This window comes from Nerophis ophidion, linkage group LG17 (assembly GCF_033978795.1).
Source record: "Nerophis ophidion isolate RoL-2023_Sa linkage group LG17, RoL_Noph_v1.0, whole genome shotgun sequence".
NCBI classification, from domain to species: domain Eukaryota; kingdom Metazoa; phylum Chordata; class Actinopteri; order Syngnathiformes; family Syngnathidae; genus Nerophis; species Nerophis ophidion.
In genome coordinates, this window is record NC_084627.1 from 23850647 (window position 1) to 23866447 (window position 15801).

General features: G+C 40.2%; 1 protein-coding gene across 1 annotated transcript in view; it reads right to left on the reverse strand.

The window, feature by feature from the left end:
* Positions 1-27: 27 nt before the first annotated feature.
* The window catches only part of LOC133536657 (proprotein convertase subtilisin/kexin type 5-like), a 150718-nt gene continuing 134944 nt past the window's right edge, over positions 28-15801 (reverse strand). The window contains exons 35-36 of the mRNA XM_061877277.1: positions 11868-12066; positions 28-3421 (exon numbers count right to left, since the gene is read on the reverse strand). Coding sequence (XP_061733261.1) covers positions 2985-3421; positions 11868-12066 — 636 coding nt within the window. The 3' untranslated portion in view covers positions 28-2984. The remainder of the gene's footprint in view (positions 3422-11867; positions 12067-15801) is intronic.

Here is a 15801-nt window from a genome sequence, read left to right on the forward strand (position 1 = left end):
GAGTCAATGAATCGCTGGGTGGGATTTTCCTAAAACTTTATTTCAACAGTCACAAAAGTATTGGGACACACTTCTGAGTACATCAACTGATATAGTTTAAATACTGTCCCAATTCTTCTGTCCGTCCTTGTTGTATATTTTCAATTTACAAGCCAGTGAATGCACATATAAAGCAGGACAGCAAATTAAAAACAAATACTTCCTCATATTGTGGCCTGGAGGTGTTTATTTTGAAGGAGGCCATCACCTAAACAATATAAACACATTTTAAGAATAATATTAAACAACATTTTAGGTTTCTTCACACATGACTAATGATCAATAAAATAAAACAAACCATACTACAATCAATGCAAGTAACTGTCAAGTCTTCCATAATAGAGTGAGTGCCGTGTTTGACTGACCATAAGGCGCACCAGATTACAAGGCAATCTGCTGATGAGCGGGTCTATTCAGATCTATTTTCACACAAAAGGCGCATTACAGGGTTCTTATTATGATTTTTGACTACGTTTAAAACACTTTATTGTGTTCTACATAACATGTAATGGTGGTTCTTAAGTCAAAATGTTGCATAAATTATGTTTTAAAGACCAACTTCAAGCCGCTTTCTGACTCTTCAGGATGCGCCGTTTGGTGTGCGGTCTTATTTACGTGGCTCAATTTCGACAGCGTCTTACCACCATCATCTTTGCTGTACTGGTAGTTTTTAGCACTTCAATAGTGAGTATACTGACAGATACAAGTTAGATCAGTACATTACTTTGTATTAGAAATGGTAACAGTGGAGAATGAATGCCCCACAAGAGTATAGATGGAGACAAAAAAGTAGCTTTTTGACTACGGCGCAATTTTTGGGAAATTATGCCGATATAAAGTACACAACAGCAGGTACCTATAGGTAAGAAAAGTTGGTTTTGCCTATTATTTCTCCTAATAGGTGCCATTTTGGGGTCCTTAAACACCATATGGTCCGTCTGTTGAAGCATCAAGCGATGCGGCTTCGTAGCTTACCAAAGTCGTACTAAAAAATGTTGACAGATTTTTCAGCGCTGTGTGTAATGTTCTATATTCTCAACGAAACATCAACGTTTTCGTGTTGCTAGCTTACGGGTACTTGCTAGCGTCATTTATTGAACTGGCGTTAACCTGCAGTCCACAGGTATCCTATGGTCAGACTTATCACTACACCATCTACCAAATAAAATTGCTTTGAGATTGGTGGATATTAAAGTGACTCACTCGATGGACTGTTATTTGTGTGGTCCAGCTGGCCAGAGACATTTCTTGTTTATTTTGGGTAAGCAATCCATTTATGTCGAAATAGCTTGGCTCCAAGTTCTATATTTATAGCGTCAAAGACACTTTCACCTCACTCTCCCGGCTTCCGTCTGCTCCAATGCCTCTTCCTCCGTGCTTGCTTCTATAAGCAGCAGTACATTTAGCTTCAAAAGTATAAGGTTGTGAATCCTCATTTGTCCAAAAACAGTCATCTTTGTTGTTTTTTATAATGTCTGCCATTATTAAAACACACTGTTGTTTGATTCTGGAAGTAAGAACTCACATGTTGCCAGAAGTCAGACGTGCGCTGCTATGGAAACAGAAATCAATGCGCAAAATAAATCAGTCCTGGAAACGATTAAAACGATCAAAATACGGTAAATATTGAACATATTACATATCGTTATGAACGTGTCTTTTACTACATTATATGGACTTGCAGTGTGTATTATTAAATGTTGCTGGAGGGTTTTGAAGGCTACAAACGTTTTTTATCGTCTTTAAAATCGTAAAAAAACGTGTATGCTCGTCTCTCATAGTGAATGAACTGGCGTCAACCTGCAGTCCACATATATCTTATAGATAGATAGTACTTTATTTATTCCTTCAGGAAAATTAAAATGATGTGTGACTGCCCTCTACCGGTCACACTTATTACACCGTGTACTAAATAGAATTGATTGGAGGTTGATAAGCACAACCAGAACTATTACGTACATTAGGCGCACCGGGTTATAAGTCGCACTGTCGATTTTTGACAAAATGAAAGGGTTTTAAATATAGTCCGAAAAATACGATAACTGCTTATTCATTCTCTAAATCAGGGGTGTCAAACTCATTTTAGATCAGGGGCCACATGGACAAAAATCTACTCCCAAGTGGGCCGGACTGGTGAATCACGGCACAATAACTTAAAATAAAGACAACTTCAGATTATTTTCTTTGTTTAAAAATAAGAAAAGCACATTCTGAAAATGTACAAATATTAATGTTTTTTCTTTTTTCTTTACATTTACATGTTGCAGTTATTGGGTATTCTATCTTTATTTGTCCTCATCTCTACTTTCTGAATAAATTATCTGATAAAATTCATCAGTCAACTCATTGGTGTTCATTTTCAATCTATCAAGATAAAAAAAATAATATCAGAAACAAAATACAGGATGTTATTTATGTAGTTTAGTCATTTTCCTCGACGAGTGCACTAACATGATGTGGTTTATTTTGCACATATGTAGCATCATCTAAAAATATAAAAATAATTGCTATTTTGACATCTAGTGGACACATTTAGAACAGCAGTTTTTTTAATTCAAAAATGTTGCCTCCTTTTCACACTAACCTGCTCTAAATTATTTGTTTTCAAATGAGAGAATCAAAAGCCACTCTCCATTATTGCCTGCTTCCCGTCCTTTTTGCGGTTTAGGTTGAATAAATGCTGAGAATTTTTACCGTAGTATGAGAATATGTGCGAGTTTAAAAGAAAAGAAAAATAAGGGGAAAGAACATAATATTATATTTGTTGGTTTTCATGATGGTGGATGCTGCTTTTTTGTTTAGCGACATACTTATTACCTACTTTGTATTTAGTCAACAGACACGGAAGAAGGCGTCTTTTAGACTGGAGGACATGTTTTGTAGGTGACCCAAGACTTTTGCACAATACTATTTGAAGTATTAACAGGGGGGACATCTCCCATGCTTCATCTATAAGTGCAGCTCTCGTCGTCATACTCCAAATCGTCCTCGTCCTCTCCCAGTTGTCCGTAGCGGAACTTCCTGTAGACAGTTCCATCCTGGCCCATGTAGACGATGTCCTCCTCGTCCTCCTCGTCTTCCTCGTCCTTACCGCCCAAGTGGCGTCGGCGGAAGTCGACCAGCTGAGTGTCTTTGCAGCGTCCCCCGTGGGAAGCGTTGGAGGAGGAGCTGGTGTGGCCGTCGGAGCCCAGCTGCTCGTAACCCCGAGCGGGAGCGTCGGAGGGCGTCCTCTTGGAGCGGGAGTGCCGGATGAGGAAGATGGCGGCGACGAGCGCGGCCACCAGCAAGACGCAGGCGATGATGAAGACCGCCAGATTTCCGCTCTGCTCTTCTTCCTCCTCCTCGTTCCGGAACGCCAAGTTGGTGCTGAGGACGCACTCGCCTGGTGAGACATGGCCGTTTATAATCCAAAAGGTCAGCAGGTAAATACCCACCAGCATTAACAGCTGTGGCTGTAGTTAACCTCCTGATGTAGTTTTTTTGAACTGCAATTAAAATATGAGTAAATGTTGCTACTAGAGATGTCAGATAATATCAGCCTGCCGATATTATTGGCCGATAAATGCTTTAAAGGCCTACTGAAATTAGATTTTCTTATTTAAACGGGGATAGCAGGTCCATTCTATGTGTCATACTTGATCATTTTGCGATATTGCCATATTTTTGCTGAAAGGATTTAGTAGAGAACATCCACGATAAAGTTCGCAATTGTCGGTGCTGATAAAAAAGCCTTGCCTGTACCGGAAGTAGCAGACGATGTGCGCGTGACGTCACGGGTTGTGGAGCTCCTCACATCTGAACATTGTTTACAATCATGGCCACCAGCAGCGAGAGCGATTCGGACCGAGAAAGCGACGATTTCCCCATTAATTTGAGCGAGGATGAAAGATTTGTGGATGAGGAAAGTGAGAGTGAAAGACTAGAAAAAAAAGACTATACACTGTGAAAAATAACTCATAAGATTTACTTGAAAAAATTATTGTAAGTATTTGCACGCAAATGATTTAAGTAAAATGTAATGCTGCAATATCAAGTAACACTCACTTGCCAGTATCAAGTCAATTCTACTTACCATATAACATAACGGTTGTGGAGATATTAAGTAACAGTTACTTAATTCCATCCAAGTTTTAAGTTATATTTATTTAAACAAATTAGGTAAAGTCTACTTGTTTTTCATCAGCAGGAACATCATTTTACTCAAAACTTTAAGTAGATTTTATATACCGTATTTCCTTGAAAAACCGCCGGGGCGCTAATAATCTTAAAACCTCTTCTCACCCATGCGCTTATTAATGACATGTAATTTAAAACTGAGTGTGATGAGAAAAAATTTAATACAAAATTATTCAGCGGCCGCGGCCAGGTGGTTGGGGACCACTGCTCTACAGCAAGACACCGCGCCCGCTTTTACACCATGTTGTGTGCGTGCTGGAAGGACGCACGTTTCACTCCTTATCACACGAGATTGCACTGCATACTTAGTCAACAGTCATACCTTTTACACTGACAGTTGTGATATAAACAACTTTAACATTCTTACTAATATGCGCCACACTCTGTGAACCCACACCAAACACATTTCTGGAGAACATCGACTGTATTAAATTATAAACGCAAGACAAGAATTACCCATAATGCCACCTTGCAGTGCTCTGTGAAGTGATCCTAACGGCCAGAGCAGAGCCAGTCGGCCAGAGCCTGTTTGGCTGTGCGCATGCGTCTTCGTGCATGCGTTTCAAAACACTAGATTTTCAGAGTAAAGTTTATGTAATATTTTTAGGTTTATGTACGTACAACTATTAAACATTTAAATATTATGAGGAACCATAAGTAAAACTTACTCTTTCCCCATAATTCATGTATTCTGATCAAACTTTTTTTTAATTTTACTTAAGAAACTCTAGTTCTTACTGAATGTTAAAAATACTAGGTATAAATTATGACAGTTACTCTAATAGAGTTTACAGCACCAAAAAGTCACTTTTTTCAGTGTACAGTGGGAGCGATTCAGATGTTATTAGACAAATTTACTAGGATACTTCTGGAAAATCCCTTATCTGCTTAATGTGTTATTAGTGTTTTAGTGAGATTATATGGTCATACCTGTACAACCTGAAGGTCGGCCCCGCACCTTTCTTCAGCACCAGTCGACCGGTGGTGGCAATGGCCATCTCTGCCCTTCGCAAGGGACCCTCTTTGAAACACGATATTTTGAAATGATTGCTGCATAATACACTGTACTTTGTGTGTGTGGTCCAATCCAACTGTGTTCGCTAGACCACTTTGTTCCATAGTAAAGCTTCACCGTCATATTTCGGGAATGTAAACAATGAAACACCGGCTGTGTTTGTGTTGCTAAAAGCGGCTGCAATACACCGCTTCCCACCTACAGCTTTCTTCTTTGATGTCTCCATTATTCATTTAACAAATCGCAAAAGATTTAGCAACACAGATGTCCAGAATACTGTGGAATTATGCAATGAAAACAGACAACTTATAGCTGGGAACGATGCTGGAAAAAAATGTGCATGCGTCATCATACCGCGACGTTTCAGCAGGATACTTGGGCGCGAAATTTAAAAATGCAATTTAGTAAACTAACCCGGCCGTATTGGCATGTGTTGCAACGTTAATATTTCATCATTGGTATATAAACTATCTGACTGCGTGGTCGGTAGTAGTGGGTTTCAGTAGGATTTTAAAATGTAATATCGGAAATTATTGGTATAGGTTTTCTAGGGATCCCCTGGGAGGAGCTGGACGAAATGGTTGGGGAGAGGGAAGTCTGGGCTTCCCTGCTTAGGCTGCTGCCCCCGTGACCTGACCTCGGATAAGCAAAAGAAGATGGATGGACGTTTTTAAAAAAAACAAAAAACTTTTTAAACGCTGCTGTACAGAGTGGTACATATCCGGTAAAACACGGACGTATACTCTGAACTGAAGCTGTGTGCCTTCTTTGTTTTTGTAGCTGTTGTTTTGAGGCATGTTTAAAAAAAAATAAATTAATGCACTTTGTGAAAGTCAAAGTATAGTTGTAGTGGGTGTCAGGATTATCTTAGGGAGAGCATGTCCCAAATTCCAAGCTGCTGTTTTGAGGCATGTTAAAAAAAAAAATGCACTTTGTGACTTCAATAATAAATATGGCAGTGCCATGTTGGCATTTTTTTCCATAACTTCAGTTGATTTATTTTGGATAACTTGAGTTGATTTATTTTGGAAAACCTTGTTTCATTGTTTAATGCTTCCAGCGAGGCATCACAACAAAATTAGGCATAATAATGTTGTTAGAACGTGGACTTTGGGGTTTGTTTTTCCGGAATGCAAAGGAAAGTTGGAGCGGGCAAGGCGTGAAAGTAATGACATCTTTATTTTATCACTAATAAAAGGAAAAAAACAAAAGGCGCGCACAAGGGTGTAAGTACAAAACTTGGCTATAAAAACAAAAACTAGCACAAAGGCAGAACTATGGACAAAAAAACAAAAGACACTAACTGTGGAATTAATAAACAAAACTTACTTGCGATGACTTGAACAGGGTAGCATGGACTATGCAACAAGCAGCGTGAACTAAGCATGAAACCGTAAACATGACATGAAGCAGAGTGGAGGTAAAGTCGCCAGGCCGACTCCCTGGCAACTTGCAGTTTAAATAATAGACATGATTAGTGAAAACAGGTGTGCGAGTGCAAAACATGAGACAGGTGCGTGACATGACATGAGGACAGGTGAAAACTAATTGGTAGTCATGGAAACAAAAAAAAAACAAGGAAGTGCAAAAACAGGAACTGAGTGTCCAAAAGACAAACAGCACATGGCCAAACAAAAACATGATCAACAGACATGACAAATGTGTTCATTACACGACTGTATATATCGGTATCGGTTGATATCGGAATCGGTAATGAAGAGTTGGACAATATCGGAATATCGGCAAAAAAGCCATTATCGAACATCTCTAGTTGCTACCAGGGTTGTACTATATACATGTACTAATAAAGTACTGGGGTACCAATGAATTGAAAGGGGTACTATACAATGCATGTTGAGTGTGTCAGTGTGCACACACTCACAGAGCCCACAAGCAGAAACAGTGATAAGAGGAAAACTGGCAAAGCATTTCGGCTGGTTAATGGAGGTATTGGGGCTTCAAAACTATCAATTCATGTGATGCTTTAACCCTTGTGTGGTGTTCGGGTCCGTGGGACCCGTTTTCATTTTTTTATTAAAAGAAAAATGACACAATTATTTAATTGTATCAATGATGATACAATTAATTAATTTTTCAAACTGAGACTCACTGACGTTGACTCATTTTCTGTGAGCCAAAGTCAATCCATAAACCATAAACCCCCCCTAAACATTTCTATTACATATAAGATGTCCGGGTCCACTGGACTTTGAAATTGATGTTCTGTGTACCACACACACACGCACGCACGCACGCATGCACGCACGCACGCACGCACACACACACACACACACACACACACAGCAGGCCTAGACAGGAGGAGGACAGTGTGTAGGTACACAGAAAATCAGAGGGTCAAATGTGCGAGAAAATGAGAGCAGACAATGTTGACCAACACTGTTGCTGTCACAACATGGTTTTCGCATATTACTGCGAGGTTTGTTCCCCCAGGATGCAAACGGACGACTCCGAACAGGACTTGCAGGTAGGAAAATAATTTAATCGTAAATTACACTCAGCGAGGTACAAAACAGAAAACAAGGCGAAGAAACAAGGTGCCGATCGCACTTGAAGCTAATGCAAAGAATTAGCACAGGAAACATGGAACTTCACGACACTGGCATGAAACAAACAAAACTAACAGGGACACGGCATGAAACGAACAACTATGGCATGGGACAAAACTTACTTGGCATGGCATGAGGTAAACACTTAGCAAAACTATGGCATTGCATGAAACAAACAAATGACGCCAGGTCGACTGACTCGCAAACGCGGGCTTAAAGGGGAACATTATCACAATTTCAAAAGGGTTAAAAACAATAAAAATCAGTTCCCAGTGGCTTGTTGTATTTTTTGAAGTTTTTTTCAAAATTTTACCGGTCTCGGAATATCCCTAAATAAAGCTTTAAAGTGCCTTATTTTCGCTCTCTGCGAAGACACTGTTCATTTCCCTGTGACGTCACACAGTGCTGCCAATGTAAACAAACAATGGGAATACCACAGCAAGATATAGTGTCATTAGCTCGGATTCAAACTCGGATTTCAGCGACTTAAGCGATTCAACAGATTACGCATGTATTTAAACAGATGGTTGGAGTATGAAAATATTGAAGAAGAAACTGAAGCTATTGAGCGAATAGCTATTGACGCTATTCATAGCCATAGCATGGCCGAATAGCTGCTTTAGCATCGCCGGTAAAATGTGCGGACCAAACGATCAGGACTTTCGCATCTTGTGACACTGGAGCAACTTAAATCCGTTGATTGGTAAGTGTTTTTTTCGCATTAAATGTGGGTGGGAGGAAACGTAATATAGTTGCAAATGCATCTGCAGGTTATCCATACATCTGTGCCATGTCTGCTTTAGCACCGCCGGTAAATAGCATGTTAGCATCGGTTAGCGTAGCATGTTAGCATCGATTAGCTGGCAGTCAACATCAACAAACCTCATCTTTGTGATTTCTTTGACTATCGTTGCAAATGCATTTGCAGGTTATCCATACATCTCTGTGCCATGTCTGCCTTAGCATCGCTGGTAAAATGTGGAGAAACTCCAGCACATTCAATGGGGGTCTGGCGGCAGACACTTTGGCATCTTCGGGCCAGTGGTGCAACTTGAATCCCTCCCTGTTAGTGTTGTTACACCCTCCGACAACACACCGACGAGGCATGATGTCTCCAAGGTTCCAAAAAATAGTCAAAAAAACGGAAAATAACAGAGCTGAGACCCGGTGTTTGTAATGTGTTGAAAATGAAAAGGGCGGGTGTGTTACCTCGGCGACGTCACGTTCTGACGTCATCGCTTCCAGCGCGATAAACAGAAAGGCGTTTAGTTTGCCAAAATTCACCCATTTAGAGTTCGGAAATCGGTTAAAAAATAGATGGTCTTTTTTCTGCACCATCAAGGTATATATTGACGCTTACATAGGTCTGTTGATAATGTTCCCCTTTAAATAATGGCTCATCTTCAGAATCAATACAACAAATGTTTTTGAAAAACAAAATGCATTCAAACCCGTAAATAAACGTGAATAAATGTCCCCAATGGGAGCTTACCCCTAAAACCCCCTCAAAAACATCCAAAAAGCGCGAACAATACTCCACTTACATTTCGTGATTTTAATACTAACCAAAGAGTTCAAAGTCATACCAAAGACCATGAAAATGGGAGCCATTACCTCCCTGCTTGGCACTCAGCATCAAGGGGTTAAATCACCAAAAATGATTCCCGGGCGTGGCCACCGCTGCTGCCCACTGCTCCTCTCACCTCCCAAGGGGTGATCAAGGTTGATGGGTCAAATGTAGAGAATAATTTCACCAAACCAAGTGTGTGTGTGACAATCATTGGTACTTTAACTTATTAGTGATATTGTTATTAGAAGCGCTAACGCAGGTGAATTATTTATTGCGGCGCCGGGATCACAACCGTGTGTGCCGATGTTGACATCATCGAGTGCTCTGCTGTTTCCTCGCTGCCCTGTTCCCTGTAAGTTTATTCTAGATCATAAATGATGCATCTCACCTGTATAGTAGAAGAATGAGGAAATATTCCAACAAGTTGGCCTACTCAGTGGTCTAGTGGTTAGTGTCCGCCCTGAGATAGGTAGGTTGTGAGTTCAAACCCCGGCCGAGTTATACCAAAGACTATAAAAGTGAGACCCATTGCCTCCTTGCTTGGCACTCAGCATCAAAGGTTGGAATTGGGGGTTGAATCACCAAAAGTGATTCCCGGGCGTGGCATTTTATCTTTGGAAAGCTTATGAGTTATTCTTCGTCTAAACAGAAATATATGAACATCCCAGCAGTCGGCATCCTAATGACTGCAGACATTGTACAGTAAGTGATGTTTAATAATGCTTGTTGGTTCTCATGAAGTCTGCAGTGAGTAATAATCAGTGAAAAAGCGAACGTTGTGATGCGTTTTTAAAATAAATGCACCGCGTATGCTTAAAATGATCAAAATACGTTAATATTACAAACCCCGTTTCCATATGAGTTGGGAAATTGTGTTAGATGTAAATATAAACGGAATACAATGATTTGCAAATCATTTTCAACCCATATTCAACTGAATGCACCTCAAAAACAACATATTTGATGTTCAAACTGATAGACATTTTTTTTTGCAAATAATCATTAACTTTAGGATTTGAGGCCAGCAACACGTGACAAAGAAGTTAGGAAAGGTGGCAATTAATACTGATAAAGTTGAGGAATGCTCATCAAACACTTATTTTGAACATCCCACAGGTGTGCAGGCTAAATGGGAACAGGTGGGTGCCATGGTTGGGTATAAAAATTGCTTCCCAAAAAATGCTCAGTCTTTCACAAGAAAGGATGGGGCGAGGTACACCCCTTTGTCTACAACTGTGTGAGCAAATTGTCAAACAGTTTATCAAAGTGCAACTGCAAGAAATTTAGGGAATTCAACATCTACGGTCCATAATATCATCAAAAGGTTCAGAGAATCTGGAGAAATCACTCAAAGTAAGCGGCATGGCTGGAAACCAACATTGAATGACCGTGACCTTCGATCCCTCAGACGGCACTGTGCCAAAAAACGACATCAATCTCTAAAGGATATCACCACATGGGCTCAGGAACACATCAGAAAACCACTGTCACTAAATACAATTCATCTCTACATCTGTAAGTGCAAGTTAAAGCTCTACTATGCAAAGCGAAAGCCGTTTATCAACAACATCCAGAAACGCCGCCGGCTTCTCTGGGCCCGAGATCATCTAAGATGGACTGATGCAAAGTGGAAAAGTGTTTTGTGGTCTGACGAGTCCACATTTCAAATTGTTTTTGGAAATATTTGACATCGTGTCATCCGGACCAAAGTGGAAGCTAACCATCCAGACTGTTATCGACGCAAAGTTTAAAAGCCAGCGCCTTATGGGGGTGCATTAGTGCCCAAGACATGGGTAACTGACACATCTGTAAAGGCACCATTAGTGCTAAAAGGTACATACAGGTTTTGGAACAACACATGCTGCCATCTAAGCACCGTCTTTTTCATGGACGCCCCTGCTTATTTCAGTAAGACAATGCCAAGCCACATTCAGCACGTGTTACAACAGCGTGGCTTCGTAAAACAAAGAGTGCGGGTACTTTCCTGACCGGCCGGCAGTCCAGACCTGTCTCTCACTGAAAATGTGTGGCGCATTATGAAGCGTAAAATACGACCGCGGAGACCCCGGACTGTTGAACGACTGAAGCTCTATATAAAACAAGAATGGGAATTAATTCCACTTTCAAAGCTTCAACAATTAGTTTCTTCAGTTCCCCATTGTTTATTGAGTCTTGTTAAAAGAAAAGGTGATGTAACACAGTGGTGAACATGCCCTTTCCCAACTACTTTGGCACGTGTAGCAGCCATGAAATTCTAAGGTATCTATTATTTGCAAAAAAAAAAAGAAAAAAGTTTGAGTTTGAACATCAAATATGTTGTAGTCTTTGTAGTGCATTCAATTGAATGTGGGTTGAAAATGATTAGCAAATCTTTGTATTCCGTTTATATTTACATCTAACACAATTTCCCAACTCATATGGAAACGGGGTTTGTACTGTACTTGGAACGACAAGCTAGATTCACAGTCTTGTTCTAAAGTGTTTACGTGCCGCACGATACCTCTCGTTTCCGTGCAGTTACAACAGTCGTGCGTTGCCCTGGTCTCCGCTCCCTCGTCCTCCTCGTGTTGGCAACAGAGCAGACAGCGTCCCCCGGCTTCCAAGATGGCCTGCGTGCCACACACGGTGCAGTCTGCGTGGCCGGGCCCTCGACATTGAAGGCAGGAGCGGTCACAGTCCTCACAAGTGTGGCCGGAACCCTGGCAAAGGGCAAGAGTTGTGTAGTTGTGTTTCCTCCCCTCATGGCTAAATTGCAGAGTTTGGCAGTTTATTAAAGTAAGACGTACATTTCAGAGGAGGCCTTTATTTGTGCAAAAGAGCTACATTTGGTTGGAATGGAAACCCTGCTGTCCAATGGGTGGAAGTAGAACTGAGCACGTATCATGGCCTCGGCTTTTGTAAAGATTTGAAGATTTCATTGAAATCAGTCAGTTATAAAACATGAGTTAAAATCAATTTTGCTGTCAAGTTTAAATAGAAAGTTTCTTTGAATCAAATTAGGAGTACGTAACACGAACTACACCCCCGTGCAATAATGCGGAATGGTTCATTCCTTCTGGTAGCAGAAAACCCAGCATGCAACACTTCACTGTTCCCACATCACAGATGTCACTAAAGCTCACTTTGGACGTTTGGGAACCAGTATTAGGTGACAAAAGAAAGGTAAAATATGATAAATATATTTATGGCACCATTGGACAAAGTTATGTTAACGTTTCACTTTTGCATCACATAGCACATAATTGTGGTGCATTCAAGGAACCTTAATTGAAGTCCAAAACAGAGCTGTGACTAGTTTTTAAAGATAGGAGTGCTTCAACCCCCAGTAGATTAAATAATTATAATCATACTGGGAGTCAAATATATTGTACATACAAATACACATATATACTCACATATACATACATACATACATACATATGTACCTATGCTCCCACATACATACACAAATACAGTACATACCTACATACTCAAAGTTCGTACATCCACATTGCCCATTCACGGTACAAACATACTTATACACATACTGTACATATACATTCACTGTACAAACATACATATACACATACTGTACATTAATCCTACCAAGCAGAAGGCTTTTTTAAAAACTCCACTGTGTAGGATTGGAAGCAACATGAAGGTGTTCTGTTTCTTTCATGTATTGTAATCAACAGAAATATATTGTCTTGACCCGAGATCTACAAAGCGAAGAGGAAGCAGGACCTGACTCCCTTCCAGGGACCTCTTCTTTGAACTGTTTTACAACCTTTTCTGTGAACTGTTTTACGACCTTTTCTTTGAACTGTTTTATAACCAAAGGCGATGGCTGTTTACGACCCTGGTCCCTTAGAAACAGCTGTTGCCATGAACGCTTGTAATCAGGGAAAGTCCAAATAAAAGAGGAGGCGTACAATCTTTCGTCGGAGGCGTGGGACGACACTGTACAAGGGTAGGGTGTCTTCATGTCTCTCCTCAATTGAGCCAAATTTAAATCTGTCTCTGTTCAATTCCTTGCTTCTTGTCTTGTTTAATAGATGTCATCAGTGTTTGAACCTGACATACAGGTACAGATGCATACATACACTCATGCATATAATCACGTTTCATCAAACATATATTACAGTTGTTGCCCTAGGGAAAACTACGTAACCATGATTTGATTAACGTGGACAAGTTGAAAAACTTATTCGGGTGTTACCATTTAGTGGTCAATTGTACGGAAAATGTACTGCACTGTGCAATCTACTAATAAAAGTTTCAATTGATCAATCAATCAATAACACATGGCACACTGACAAAGCTTAACCTATTGTTATTATAACGATCTGCAAGGTTAATATAGTTGGCTTCTGTTTCTTCCCCTCCTTTTATCTGCTTTCTTTTGTATTTCAAGTTATTATTACATAATTGTATTTGTGCATTTTAACAATTGTAGTGTTGATAATTGGGGTAAATATTATTATTCATTGTCAATCGTGATATTTCTATTGGTATTTGCATCGCTCCATTTGTTGTGTAATAATATTCATTGTCATTTCTGTATTATTAATATTTATTTCACTAACTGCTTCTTTGTTGTCACTTTTACCTTCATATTTGTACATATCCTGTTTGCTGATGTTGTTCTGTTGTTGTTGTTATTGTTGTGTTTGCTGTTGTTGTTTTTGCCTCTCTGTTTTATCCCCCTCTTGTCCCCATAATTTCCCCCTTTGTCTTCCTTTTCTCTCTCTTTCTATCCCCTCCTGTTCCGGCCCGGCTGCACCAAATGATAATATAAATACATTTAATAAAGTCAAATACACATAAGGCAACAAGAGAAGTATCCCACACTTCTCTTTTGTAAAGTAAATATGTACAGCCGATATGGGCATCTACATCTACTATATGATTAACCTGGGACAAAAAAAAAAAAGAGTAATAATACTCCTAATCCTGTGTTTTTAGGACTACAATCATTATCCACCGATGATAATCGGACATGGTTTTTGGCCACAGAGTACGCCATCTACTCTGCGTCGGAAGACTGGCACGTGCGTAGAATGGATGGGAGTGAATACATGCAAGAGGGAACTGGTTTACCATATATATATAAATGGTAATCACATCTTTCAAAAGTCAAAAATCATATTAAAACGCTTTCCCATGCAAAATCTTGGAGACATCACAAGCTGCATGCAAAAACCTTGTTAAAGGGGAACATTATCACCAACCTATGTAAGCGTCAATATATACCTTGATGGTGCAGAAAAAAGACCATATTTTTTTAACCGATTTCCGAACTCTAAATGGGTGAATTTTGGCGAATTAAACACCTTTCTGTTTATGGCTCTTTTGGCGGTGACGTCAGAACGTGACGTCACCGAGGTAATAAAGCCGTCATTTTCATTTTCAACACATTGCAAACACCGGGTCTCAGCGCTGTTATTTTCCGTTTTTTCGACTATTTTTGGAACCTTGGAGACATCATGCCTCGTCGGTGTGTTGTCGGAGGGTGTAACAACACTAACAGGGAGGGATTCAAGTTGCACCGAAAATGCGAAAGTGGCAAGAAATCTGCCGCTTGACTCCCATTGAATGTGCCGGAGTGTCTGCACATTTTACCGGCGATGACAGACATGGCACAGAGATGTATGGATAACCTGCAGATGCATTTGCAACGATAAAGTCAACAAAATCACAAAGGTGAGTTTTGTTGATGTTGCTGACTTATGTGCTAATCAGACATATTTGGTCGCGGCGTGACTGCCAGCTAATCGATGCTAACATGCTACGCTAACCGATGCTAACATGCTATTTACCGGCGGTGTTAAAGCAGACATAGCACAGAGATGTATGGATAACCTGCAGATGCATTTGCAACGATAAAGTCAACAAAATCACAAAGGTGAGTTTTGTTGATGTTGCTGACTTATGTGCTAATCAGACATATTTGGTCGCGGCGTGACTGCCAGCTAATCGATGCTAACATGCTACGTTAACCGATGCTAACATGCTATTTACCGGCGGTGTTAAAGCAGACATAGCACAGAGATGTATGGATAACCTGCAGATGCATTTTCAACTATATTACGTTTCCTTAGACCCACATTTAATGCAAAAAAAACACTTACCAATCGAAGGATTTAAGTTGCTCCAGTGTCACAAGATGCGAAAGTCCTGATCGTTTGGTCCGCACATTTTACCGGCGATGCTAACGCAGCTATTCGGCCATGCTATGGCTATGAATAGCGTCAATAGCTATTCGCTCAATAGCTTCAGTTTCTTCTTCAATACTTTTATACTCCAACCATCCGTTTCAAAACATGCGTAATCTGTTGAATCGCTTAAACCGCTGAAATCCGAGTCAGAATCCGAGCTAATGTCGCCATTGTTTGTTTATATTGGCAGCACTGTGTGACGTCACAGGAAAATGAACAGTGGCTTCGAGAGAGCGA